The following is a 13,323-nucleotide window of genomic DNA, read 5'->3' on the forward strand; positions in this document are numbered from 1 at the left end:
AAACTTCTGCTATATACTCTTAAGACATAGGGGAAAAAATTCAACCGTCGGATTTTTCAAAAGTTGAAAGATGTGGGCGTGGCTAAGCCTCAAACTTTGACCTGTCGCCACGCCACTCTTTTTTTCACAGCTCCCTACTGGACTCCTTTTACCCAAACACCAGGATTCTGTGGCAAACAGCAGTAGACAAGTTGAGGTTACTTTGTCTCCAGTACTGGCAGGTTTTGAAAAAAGGCGGGGCTTTGGGAGCATGGCGAAAATCGCCATCACGCCATGGAAATACGTTTGCCTCTCATTTCTTAAGTTATCGAGATATCACCTCGAAATTTGTTGTGAGTGATCCTAGTCTGACCCCCAATAGAAATGGACAGCTAAAATTTGTGGGCGTGGCCATTTTTCTGAAATAGCGCCCCCTAGGACCATTAAAACTGTCAGCCCCTAGCCATTCTTTGACTGAGGATTACGAAATTTGGTACACTAATGAGGTGTCTCCGGACCTACAAAAAAGTCTCTTGGAGCCAAGTGCAAAGTCGCACAGGAAGTCGGGCATTTTGGTCCAAGTACGCGATTTAGTTGTTTTGGCACACGTTGTTTGGAGAGTGATGCTCCGTTGCCCTTTTCACCAATCGCCTTCAAACTTCTGCTATTTACTCTTAAGACATAGGAGAAAAAATTCAACCGTCGGATTTTTCAAAAGTTGAAAGGTGTGGGCGTGGCTAAGTCTCAAACTTTGACCTTTCGCCATTACTTTACTTGACTTAATAACTCCCATGTGCATGATCAGATCTTTTTCGAACTTTGTCTGTGTGATCATTGACCATATCTTTAAACAATGACAATGTGGACAGCTGACATCACCTAAGCCCCGCCCCCTGAATACAGGAAGTCTATTGTTTTATGCTGAAATGCCCATATTTGTCCCCTCTAATTTAGTCAACATGACACTAAGGTCATGCACGGTCTTCATGATGCTGTAATGACCATTCAGATCTGATAGCTTTCCAGATAGGGAGGGGCTTTGATGCCATGGCGAATTCTGGCGTAACGCCATAACCTTACAATTCAATTTAATGGTGAGCTCAGAGGGGATGCTGAGTCAGGGTGAGGTGCGGACGAGGAGGCCATTTGCGGTTTCTGGTGTCGGGGTGGTTGACGTTTCTGTTCTGCCAGACGTGCCCTGGTGCCCCGGGCTGCCGGCCAGGCCGGAGCGGCGCGGAGCTGCGAGGGCCGAACGACGCTGCTTGCAGCTTTAATTTTATTTCTTTTTTGTTTTTAGGAAAGTCACGGAATGCTGAGGGTAGCAGAAAACACAACATTTTCAACACACGCATACGTGTAGAGGCGTTGTGGTGCTTGCGTGGAAGTGTCAGGACAGCTCTGTCATGCTGATGCAGGTGTTGCCCTTGACGACAGTGCAGTCACCACAGAGACCTGGCGCTGAACGAGGATGCATTTCAGAATACCAATCAGATTCCTCCTGGGTCACAGAGCGACCGGGTTTACATCAATCACATTTCCAACATCGACCCCTTTGTTGGATTAACTCATCTCACAGAATTCGACACCAGCCTGTTTTATTTGTGTAAAATATTCAACCCCATACATTAGAGCCACTAAAACACGGCAGAATAAACAAGCTCATTTCAGAAAGGCAGAACCTATGCTGTCAGGCATGGCTCTCGCTGGATCCGTCAGAGCTGTTCCGACTAGTTTAATATTTCAGAGGCCTCACTTTCACCCCACTTAACCTGCAGGCACAGACTTCTCCTTTTGGTCACTCTTATTATCCCTAATTCCCATCCTGCATAAAAAGCAGGACATCCAACTCTCACGCTCCGAGTGTGAGACACGCGGATGTCGTTCTTGTGATTGCATGAACAAATGGTCAAGTTAAAACAGCAAACAACGTTTTGTTAATTAGATACATATTTAGACTACGTTTGTTAGACATATCGCATTAAAAAGGCAAGGAGAGTGGGATTTACCTTGTTGGGATTCGACGCCGTAATTATCCACACACACTGTGCATTGCTGTCATACTGGATTGGGAAGTTGGGAGATGTAAAAGTCCCTGAAGGCCCCTGAAGATTACTGCCACAAGTCTTCACTGTAAAAAGAAACAAATACACATAATGACATTGTTACTGAAGGCTGCTGTAGATTTAGCAGGGGCATTAGCAAAAGCAATCGTACTCCGTTGAGTCCCCAGCGCTACAACGCGGCGACAATTACCTTTATAATTAAACCATTTAGGTGACACTCAGTCTGAGACTCTCGTAATAAACCCGAACGGAAATTCATGACATTTGTCAGTCTCAGTAAAAGTTTGGTGAAGAACAATTAAAAGTGACATCCATACATATGAGAGCTGAGAGGAAAGTCAGTAAGTGTACAGGAAGGAAGGAGATGAGACAACTCGAGAGCACCGAGGAACGAGAAGAAGAACAGAAGGTCACATAGATGGTATTGATACTGTCAGCAACATCTCCCCAGATAACACTACTTAATTGGAAGCTACTGGCTCAGAAATACCACAGGATTAGCAAGAGTTGTGTTATTGACTGATAAAACATTGACCAGCTGTTTACTCTAAATATCCACTCAAAATCAACTATTTCCAAGTGTCATTCGGGTTATAATTGAGTTCTTTCTTCAATAAATAATGGAGTTAACAGGTAGCCATCTATATGTAACCCTCACACAATAGCTGCGTTTTCATGTGGCAAATTTCCTCAATCCGATTGAAATCTTTGTTGATCGGAATTTCCGAATCTCTGTTCACATGGACACGAACTGAAATGATCCGATCATGCCGTGCGTACATACGCACCAAGCATTTAATCCGATTAAATAGGTTGAGCATGCGCAGAGTTGCCTTTGCCGAAAGAAAAATTGTAAACAAACGCCATGAAACGAAAAGAAAAATGTAAAAACAGAAATAACTATTCTTCCTGCTTTCCTGATCTATTCATTCAATTTAATATTTTTATTTAGCTCATAGAAGTGACGTTTTCTTCAGTGAATAACTGCACATATATGCTTTGCTGCATTTTATTGTTGATTAAAATAAGGGAGGGTTATGTCTGCCTCTTGATCAGCTGGTCCGCCGGTCTGAATTGACAGCTGTTGCGCTGCGCTGCGGCACAGAGCGGGGGTGGGGGGGTTAGCCTCATGTTTTATTACTGAGCTCTGTTGTGGCTTATTATTAATAACATGTGACGATCAGCTGAAACTGTTGAGAAAAATGTGTTCAAACAAAATAACAGAAGATGTTCAGAAAGTTTTAGAAGCCTGTGTTCATCATTAACGAACCGCATCTCAGGTCATCTGCGTTTACGTGCTTCTAACACGGACTTTACTGTCGTCCAGAGTGTTTAACCGAGGACGTTTTCCTACCCAACATCAGACTCCAATCAGGTCTGTAAAACCCAGATTATCCTGTCTTCTTTACAAGCGCGTCTCCATCACCTGCTGCAGAAGCTGCTGCGTTCAAAGCTGACAGAAACGGGGATCCGTGCGCTGCAACCCCCGCGATAAACCTGCGTATTTCCAGTACAGATTTGAACATGTTTGTCGAATGATTTGTGCAATAATCAGATTTTTATTTTACTTCCACAAAATGCAAGTTCTGAATTAAATATTACTGAAACGGGGACGGCTTGTCGTCGGATTTAAAAGCCACCGCTCGTTAATTACACCGTCATTTTTGAAGTCAGGCAGTCCAAATGACAGCGGAGAGGCCCGCTGGCTGTTGCACACATGCGCAGTGGGCATTATTTTACCCCAACAGTCCGAATGGCTGTGTACATGCACGTCAATCGGAATGAAGAACGGAATAAACCACCTCTCTCAATCGGATTGAAATTTCAATCCGATCGGGCCGAATCGGATCAGAATATTCCGATTGACATGTTTACATGCAGAATTTTCAATCTGAATGGGCATTCAATCCGATTAAATATGCGCATGTAAACGTGGCTAATGTTGCAATGATCTTCATTAGTTCTCAAAGTATGCAAATCAACGAGTCAGCGGTTGCTGCACTAAACTGTAGGTCAAAAGCTGTAAACCGGTAGCCTGGCCTGCCGGATTCGTCCTCTGTCTATTCTACATAGAGGACGAGTCTGGATCCGCCCACCATGAGGGGCGGGACTAGCCAGCTCAAAAATAACCAATCAGAAAAAAGGTGGATATGACGACTGGATGTTGTTTTTTATCGGTAGTCAAAGATGGCGTCTGGTGACGGTGCAAACATCTTACTTTAGCAGAAAGGCTTTTAGCGCTTCTTCTTCTTGTTTTTGGTTTTAAAGACGTGTCCAAGTCATTTAGAGTAGAGGAAAGAGCCGCAGCGAACTCAGACGCCGTCTTCGTTGTTTATGAAAAGCTGAGCGAGGTGTGTGACTTACGATACTCAGCGCTGATTAGCCCGGTTAAAATTCTCAGGTGGTGGAGTTATTTTAGTAGGAGCGTTACCAGGTCGCGTGCTTCCCATAAGAAAGCACTGGCGTGGCGGGCCAGGTCAGTCATTTCTGTGCCTTTTAAGACATTAAATGTCAAGTAACATTTTTTTTCTTGTGGTGACAATTGGATTGTCTCAAAAAATTAAGTATGTCTGTGTTTCGCTAAAGAAAACAAAAGTTTATATTATTTAGCAGTCAGTGAATTCATTCATTCATTCGTTCATTCATTCATTTACAGCACACCATACTACCACCAGTCAAGTGTTGCACCCTAAAAACAGATAAAATCATAAACTGTAAAATATTACAAGAGGAGACTTCCCAAAATCATCGCCAAAATAAAAGCATAAAGGCAAAAGATAAAAACAGTAAAAGCAAAGAAGCAAAAGACCGTTAAGCAGATTATGCCACAAATGAATCCAGCTTTAGCCTTCTGTGCTAATTGCAGCCGTGACAGCGAGGGCTAACAGCCCAGCATACGGGGTGTTACAGCAGTCGAGGTAGACTAGAGACACAGGTGACCGTCACTAGATCCTTCCTAGAAAGCAAAGGCCTGACCAAACCGGCACAGATGTATCATTCTTAACTAACACCTCAGCAAATTTCTGCTCAACCCGTTTGGTTGATGCTGCATTTAGCTTTTAGGCAGCAGGCCATTACAAAGCTGTACTTGCTTATGTTATGTTGAAATTTTCTTCAGAAACTCCTAAAATTAAATTACAACAAGCAGTAAGGCTGGTGTTACATTCAGTGGGGTGTTGAATGTGACACATCCTAAGCGTTGGATAAGCCAACTAAGCCTTCATTAGGCTCTGCGCTCTGACTGGATGTGGCAGAGGCGCTGCTCGTCTGTCCTTGGGTCGTCCTGTTCGACTTGGGAGGTAATTTTCTGGTTGGTTTGAAGCAGAGTTTGTTCCTTAATGAGTTTGTTCAGTGGCAGGCCATAAGAATACGTACAGTCACACAAACACACAGCAAACAAATGAGGATAAGTGTTATCAGCACAAGTGCACCAGAAAGGCGTGTACTACAGAAATGCACCTAACAATCTGGAAAAATTGGGCCTAAATATAAATTTAGTAGACCTAGATCATACGTCAGATCTCCAGAAATAAACTCTTCCAAGCAGTCCCAGTCACATCATCACTCTTAAGGCTGCCACTTTGACTTAGTGGTCAGGGTGAAGAGAAAGGGACGAATAAAAGAAACATACCACGGTGTGTTTGAGTTTTTTTCACTGTGAGTGTAATGGAGTGTATCCGCGAGGTGCTGTAAGAGTGTCAGAACAAGCACAAGCCCCTTTAGAGACAGCCTTGTTTCGCTCTTGCCTCAGTTACCGTGATTCCCCGTCTCTCCGTATACCGGATCCGATTCCCTCCCGACCCATCCCATCCAACTCAGCCCAGCTGATTCCTCTAATTCTCAGAGTGTCTTCCGCTGACCTTCCCTCGCGCTTGGCTCGTTGCGATTTATACACTGGCAGATATGCAGAGATAAAGCCAGCACATGCCTGAGTAGGAATGATTTATCCGCACGTCTCCAGAAGTATGTGTGCCTTTGTAAGCATGCGTGTGCTTTGACAGCTCAATCAGCGTGTCCTGAACAAATGGCCGGCACGCCTCTGTGCCAACAGCAGAATGGGAACCATGTTGCTACTGCGAGTTATCACCAGAATTACCAGAAAGGCTAACGCACCATAATTTATATTAAAACTTCATAAATCTTTCAAGCTGCATCTGAGAGTCCTTTGATTTGTCTTTCTTTATTTAAAATTTTGTTCCTTATATCTTTTTGCTCACCAAGGTGTACAAGCTGCAGGTCACTTTTTTCATAAAATGGACAAATCTATGAGGTAAATGACCAAGACTGTTAAGGATCAACCTTTGGTTAGAAGTGGTTTCTATGGTCAGATGTTTTGAGAGTGACACAAGGTTTGGTTTGTCATAATATTTGGTGCTTTGATGGTTTTAGGTGTATTTGTACGGTGCACTGAGGTTTAAAACTGGTATAGTGACTCTACAGAACAAGCTAGGTTTTGAACACTCACCCCTCCCCTCTGGTATCCTTCTTGAAACGCCTCTGTCGGAACCGGAAACCCACATTGTCGGAGGAAACAAGATAGTGCTAAACACCAGTCACCGTTTTCTACTTCCAAACGTCTTTTGTTGTCAGTGACTCTAAATGCAGTTTTGTTGAATTTCCCTCTGGGATTAATAAAGTATTTTTGAATTTGAATTTGAGACTCTGGTAGTTTGTCCTTGAAGTGGTAGCAGCCGGCTGTTTCTCCTTCTCTGGTATTATTTAGCTGCAAACCTCTCACACCAGTGGTGTTATGTAGTTAAATATGCAAGTGCGTAATGAATGGAGGACCTAGGGAAGTGCAAAGGTTCTGCGAGACCGACAACCGGATGGTCCAATAGTTGCTTTTAGTCTGAAACGAGTCATTGGCGGAGGTGTTTTATTTATTTTTTTCCACAATATATTTATAGCTATACTCTGTTAGAATGTTATTAAGGGGCAGAACTTTTCTCTAGCAGCTTTAATTCCAAGACCATTTTAGTACTGATGGTCTGTTCTTAAACCCTCACCATGGTGTGTTGTGAATAAACATCTGGGCCAAATTTAGACTGTGGAAGTTCATTCCAGCATAATCATTGCTTAGATTTCGTCAAAATGTGTAGGTTTTTGTTTCACCTACCTTTAGGACAGAACACACATTTTCAGTGGAATTATGGCCTGGGCGTTTTGGTTCCTGAGCTTCTTGGATACCATTTTAATCTTATGGAAACATGTTCTAAGTCTTGTACAACACCAAAATGTGTGGAGGGTTGGGATAAGTTGCTCTTAAAAGAGACACTATGCAACTTTTTCATATTTTTAAATCATTTCCTCGAGTCAGTATGTGCTAAAATTACCCCTTTACAGGGTTAATGAAAGGCCCCCTGTGGCCAGAATATTCCACCTGCAACTTTAGAGTTGTTGGCCCGGTCTGTTGCACCTGGCGCTGCAGTCTGCTTCCAGCATGTTTCCTGCATGTTTTAGATCAGGCGTGGGGAACCCTGGTCCTCAAGGGCCGGTACCCTGCATGTCTTTGCTCCAACACTTCTGATTCAGCGGTTGATTCACCTGTTCAGCAGCTCATCAAGCTCTGCAGAAGCCTGTTAATCACCTGCTGATTAAAATCAGGTGTGTTGAAGCAGACTTGAAACTAAAATATGCTGGATACCGGCCCTCGATGAACCAGGGTTCCCCACCCCTGTTTTAGATCGTGAACACAGCTGAGTGATGAATCACTGCTGTAGACACTAATGAAGGCTAAGGAGACATTTCAACTGTTAGATTAAGGTGTTAAAAAGACAAACGCACAGCGAGGAGAGGAGTTTTGTGTTTGGTTTTACTAAACGGACACCAGGGAGTGCTAAAAGCAAGCCCAAACTGCCTCGTCTCCCTTTATTCACCACTGTGTTTTGATGCCTTAAACCAGGGGTGTCAAACATGCGGCCCGCGGGCCAGATCCGGCCCGCAAGCAAGTTAAATCCGGCCCGCGAGATGGTTGTGTAAACTTTATTTTCATACTTTACAATGTAGAGTGAAAATAAACTTATCTTTGTGAGCAAGTTTCCTCTGTAATGAGTATAAATAAAACAAAGCTGCGCTCAAGGCTCACACAAGAACTTGAATCACATCCTGAAGTTGGCTACCACTCAGGATGTGACTTCTGATGTTGAGTTGCTGGTGAAAGCTAAAAGATGTGAAGTAAAATGAGTCAAATATACTTTAAGTGCTGCATAAAACTGATCTAGCCATGTGATCTGTAAGCTCTTTGAATCACTGTTTTTTTAACTTATTGATTTTTTTTTTCTTCGAATTTTCAAGTACACTTCAGGTGTTGTACTTGTACTATTTTGAATATACTGTCCTCAGGCTCCAGCTTTGTTTTATATTGATTGTATTAAAACAAAGAAAACAATCTGAAGTTGTTTTTAATTTACCAGTCCGGTCCACTTGGGACTAGATTTCCCTCAATGTGGTCCGTGAGCTAAAATGAGTTTGACACCCCTGCCTTAAACTATCGGAAAGGTGACCCATTAGAACAACACTTTAGTCTACACCATAACTGTCTCCTTTTACAGAATACCCGTCTGACTCTGAGGGTTTTCATGGAAGAATGTGGCACCTAAGTGAGCTCTGCACTGGTGCTGCCCTGATCTTCAAGCTGGACTGTTATAGCCACCCTAAAGCCTCCCTAATCAATTAAATGGAGAAGGATATTTACAGATTGAATTAATTTTCAAAGATGGATCATCATACAAACAGAGCATCAAACTGGTCAAGGCTGTGATTGTGGGTTTAAAAGGTTGGTGTAGATGGTGCTAAAGCTAGAACAGAAAAAATAAATAAAATTTATTGAAAATTGAGCCACAAAAGATGAACAGATGTTTTCACTCTCCACCTGACTGGCTTCAGCAAGTGTCTGATTATCCAACTTGGCTCAGCTGGTAGTCGATGTTGACAGATGGCACATGCAATTGCTCCTCTAGTAATTTTTTATGGAAGCCTCTGTTCGTTTTTCACTCCAAACCAAACAGTGAGTCAGAATGAATAAAAAGTGACCTATGATGAACCTATAAATGAACTGGGACTTTAAGGTAAAACCAAAGTAGGATTATTGTGGTGCTCTGCCGACCCTTTTGACAGGTGCTGCTGCTCATTAAGAGACAATGGTTATACTTAATAAGCAGCTTTTAGCTGTTGTGTGAAATATGAATAAAAGGGTTTTTGCATCATAAAAGACATGACCACCTTTCATCAAACTGCCTTGAGAATAGAAATGAAGTGACTTCTTATTCCCTCTATGTATTCAAAGTTTTAGGGTTTTGTTTAAAAGGAAACATCGTCTTCAAAAAGATGATAAATTCCACGTCAAACGTAACATTTTGAGAACTAAGTGAATTAAGCATACATGTTTAAAACCCCATATCTTTCTATCTTAAAGAGCAAGTCACCCCCTTCCAGAGTCTAACTCAACTCCCATTTAACGTTTGAAAAATGCGCCACAAGGACGTGTGCCTGGCAGACCAAGAGGGCGGAGTCACACACACACACACACACACACACACACACACACACACTCGCATATGACATCATATGGTACCAGCTAATGTCAGAGTACCTCTTAGCCGATTGCAATGGGACATTTAAATTCAAACAGAGCGGGGTTTTTACCTGAAGAGGGCGCAGCACTTGACAGTTTTAGGCAGAATACTTAAATATTTACTAAAATGCACTAATGTGCCAAATTTTTAACTAGATGCATCAACTGCATGACTAGACTATCATTTAGAGTTCATCAGCAAAAATGGTTAATTTAGGAGGAACTTGCTTGGTTGTCTGTTGCTGCTGCTTCTTTATTGCCCTCAGATTAACCAGTATTCCTGAATAAACTTTTGGGAGGAGGCCAAAATTAAATTAGGTTTCACGCAAGGATCACTATGCCAGAGCCTCCTCCGCTGTAGCTTCCATGCCCTTGCTCATTTTCTTTCCTATGTTTTCCTTTATGGCCTGAAAGCATCATTCATGCGCCTAATAAGCACCAAAAATACTGAAAGTGTTTTTAATTTTTAATACCAGCCAGCTTCATTACTCTGGCTCATAAGTGTTCCTTACAGCCTGAACTGCTTTACATTCAGGGGTCTATACTGTGACTCTGCTGCCTCCTCAGCAGGATGGCCTTTGTGGTTATTGAATCGTCCCGGCAGTACAGGCTCAGCTTCAATCATCCGTACAGCAATAGCTACTGAAGCATACCAAGGACGGTTAACCCTTACCAGCTCCAGATTATCTCCCTGACCCTGTGCTCCAGCCAGGTAGAGTACAGAGATGTGAAGGGGAGGCAAATGGGAAATAGAATGAAATCACACGGTTGAGTTTTCTGAATTTCACAATGCGTGGGGAAGATTTGAGGATTATCCTAAAGATGCGTGCCCTCTACCAAAATATATGTCATGGCAGTTTTTCAGTTCTGACATTTTAGTTGCAGTTACTACTTTTTGTTTTACATAATTACCTTTTCATCTGGGGTTTGGCTTAGGGTTAACCCAAGTACTCAATTACTGCAAATGTATACAAGCAAGAATTAACCATGTGGTCACTTCTACCATGCATTAAACTTGAAATGCTTTTTAGGCTTTAACCACCCGTTGACCTAGAGGGCTTTGTGAGGTAAATAATTGATAATGTGAGTCATGTTTCCACTGTTGGAGTTCCAGGAAATTTATGGGAGGGGGGAAATTGTTTTTCTGTACAAACTCAGCTTTATCATGACTTTGCTAAGACGTCAGCACATCACGGATGTTTCTGCCAAGAGTGATGTCATTAATCAGCACAAAAAGTGCCCATGAACATTTATACCATTAAGAGTTTTATTCTGTCAAAGTTCAGCTAAATTTAACCCATTTGAAGGACTGGGAGAGCGACAGTGTGATGCAAATGTGGCGTTCAATGACCAGAAGAAGCGTCATTTTTTACAGTGCTCTGTGAGACAACGAAGCCCCGTGAATTATGACGCTCTGGGGCGGATTTTCGCTGCATTTCTTGGTTTGGGGAGTTTAGTAATGGGGAATATAACAGAGTGAACACTGTTCTTTTCTTTGCTTCACCAGCAACTCTTCCAAATTAACATTTGCTGGTTGTTTGGTTGAATTCTGCTGATGTAATTTCCTACTGAGTTACAACCAATCAGCATGAGTTCACAAAAAGTTCTGCTCAGCGACTCTACAGGACCAATCCGAGTACCTACCCCAGCTCAGGTACTGCGTTTGGTCACGCGCATGCTGTAAAGCTCCAATAAAATTTCCCTGAAGATTCAATAATGGAAACGCACCTTTAGTTTCTCTCTTGGGCTGCCATTAGGGTTCAGATGATACTAAGTGAGGCATCTAATTAGTGACTACAAGAATAAAAATTGTATTTTTGGGGTGAGAAATTTTTTTTTCTCTCTTTTAGAAAATAAACTTGAAAATCCAATGCATTGCTGCATTCTCTGGTACTGGAGGATAAAAACTAAAGCTAACCAAAATAGGGATCCTAAGTCACGCCCATCTACTTCCGGACCATGGGTCCCCGGAAGAATGAAAAACTGAATGCAAGTCAATGGAGCTAAAAATGCTGTTTTCTAATTCTGCTTGTTTTGAGCCACGTATTTCACATATGATGTCCGTGAATTTTAAATAAGCATTTTGATACAAAGAATGCGCTTATTTTCTAACAGGGGGACACACAAGGGCGTCAGTTTGTTTTTAGAATTGCTGGGGACAATAATCATACACTTGAGTGAGGTTTAAAAATTGCTGGGGACAATCATTTAATAGGCTAGCATATTTAAGTATTCATCAGGTTTTAATGTTTAACTCCAATATGCACAGTAGTGTATTGACAGTTATTAAAAATCCTGTTTTGTTTTTCCAATGGCACTGAAACCCCCCATTAGCCTGTAAGCAAGGTGGAATCTTTACATCCATATAGCTAGTCTAGCAAAAAAGATCTTGTATTATTATTATTATTATTGTATTATATTATATATATATCCTTGTTATATTATTTGTGACTGTCAAATTAGATTTTCAGAGAAAAATACTCATCTTTATATCAGGCTCCACGCTCCGACAACCTAGCTGTCCGTGAACTACCAGATTCATTGATTTTAATACACTTTTCATTTCATTTCATGGCATTTGTTTACCATCTTTTCTGGGAAAGATAACTCCCTGCGCATGCTCACCCTATTAATTCAGATTGAATGCTTGGTGCATAAAATAGTGTCCGTGTAAACAGACATTTGGGATTTCCGAACAGCCAAGATTTTCATCGGATAGAGGAGATTTTGCGCATGTAAGCGTGGCTAATGTGTGTTATCCAGCATCACACTCTGTTCAGATTAAAAAGACAGCGAAGTAACTTAACACTCACGAGAAGTTAGCTTCTATTAGCGACACGCTAATCGGAGCATTATCACCCATATAACTTGCTTTTCTTTTTAAAGCTACAAGCTAAACTTCTCACAGAACACTCCTAAGAGCCCTCGCATGTCAAAAACAAGTCACAAAAGCTACTTAAAATCGACTTAACAACATATTATTCTGCTCACGTGTACTCACCTCCACAAGCTACGTGCTAACAGCCGGGGTGGCTGTAAGCACGCCTGAAGGACCCCTGCATTAATCACATTAAAATATCACCTTATTTTGGTGTTTAATAAAATATAGCATTGCTTACCTCTTGGAGCTAAACAAGAATAAGGGATTCTTGAGCAGTGTGGGTGACGTGCTCTCCTGCTTATCACAACTGCTGACGGCTGCATGCAGGGCAGCAGGGTAGAGAACTCAGCATAACACAGGGCACTTTTTCAGAAATGTTACAAATGAATTAATTAATTGATTACGGTTTTATTTTTATTTGAAGCTCAAGTATAAATAATTAGATGCCAGTTGCGACATTAAAAAAATCTGCTGGGAGCAGACGTAGGCATACGATCTGAGCTGGTAAAAAAAAACTCATCTAGGCTTTTTTGAAAGTGGAGGGGACACAGCTGCCAATCACAAATTTTGCCGCAGACATGTCCCCGGCGTCCCCAGTTAAAATGAAACCTATGGGGACAAACTATTTTAGGTTTTGTGTGAAAATAAGTCCAGGACTACGAATGTGCTTCACGAAAGTGATGTCATGGAACCAGACACCGAGAAAACTGAGGGAAAATGGCTGTGAGTTCAGCGAACTTCCCACAGGAGAACAGATCCACCATAAATCTGGCCATGTGGTAAGTAGCAGCTAAGCTAGGAGAGAGGAGATTCTGTAACGTGTCGAT

The 13,323-nt window shown here is 42.0% G+C and overlaps 1 protein-coding gene across 12 annotated transcripts in view; it reads right to left on the reverse strand.

Moving 5' to 3' along the window:
- LOC107372769 (CUB and sushi domain-containing protein 3) overlaps nt 1-13,323 on the reverse strand; it is a 630,513-nt gene that overhangs the window by 230,248 nt on the left and 386,942 nt on the right. For 10 of the 12 annotated variants that reach the window (XM_070547446.1, XM_070547444.1, XM_070547452.1 and 7 more), the window contains one exon: nt 1,986-2,107. In XM_070547446.1, the coding sequence (XP_070403547.1) occupies nt 1,986-2,107 (122 nt within the window). Of the gene's footprint in view, nt 1-1,985; nt 2,108-12,616; nt 12,663-12,734; nt 12,898-13,323 lie in introns of those variants that run through there. The other 2 variants (XM_070547448.1, XM_070547450.1) reach the window with 2 other exon arrangements.

Source organism: Nothobranchius furzeri, chromosome 19 (genome assembly GCF_043380555.1).
Source record: "Nothobranchius furzeri strain GRZ-AD chromosome 19, NfurGRZ-RIMD1, whole genome shotgun sequence".
In the NCBI taxonomy this organism is placed as follows: domain Eukaryota; kingdom Metazoa; phylum Chordata; class Actinopteri; order Cyprinodontiformes; family Nothobranchiidae; genus Nothobranchius; species Nothobranchius furzeri.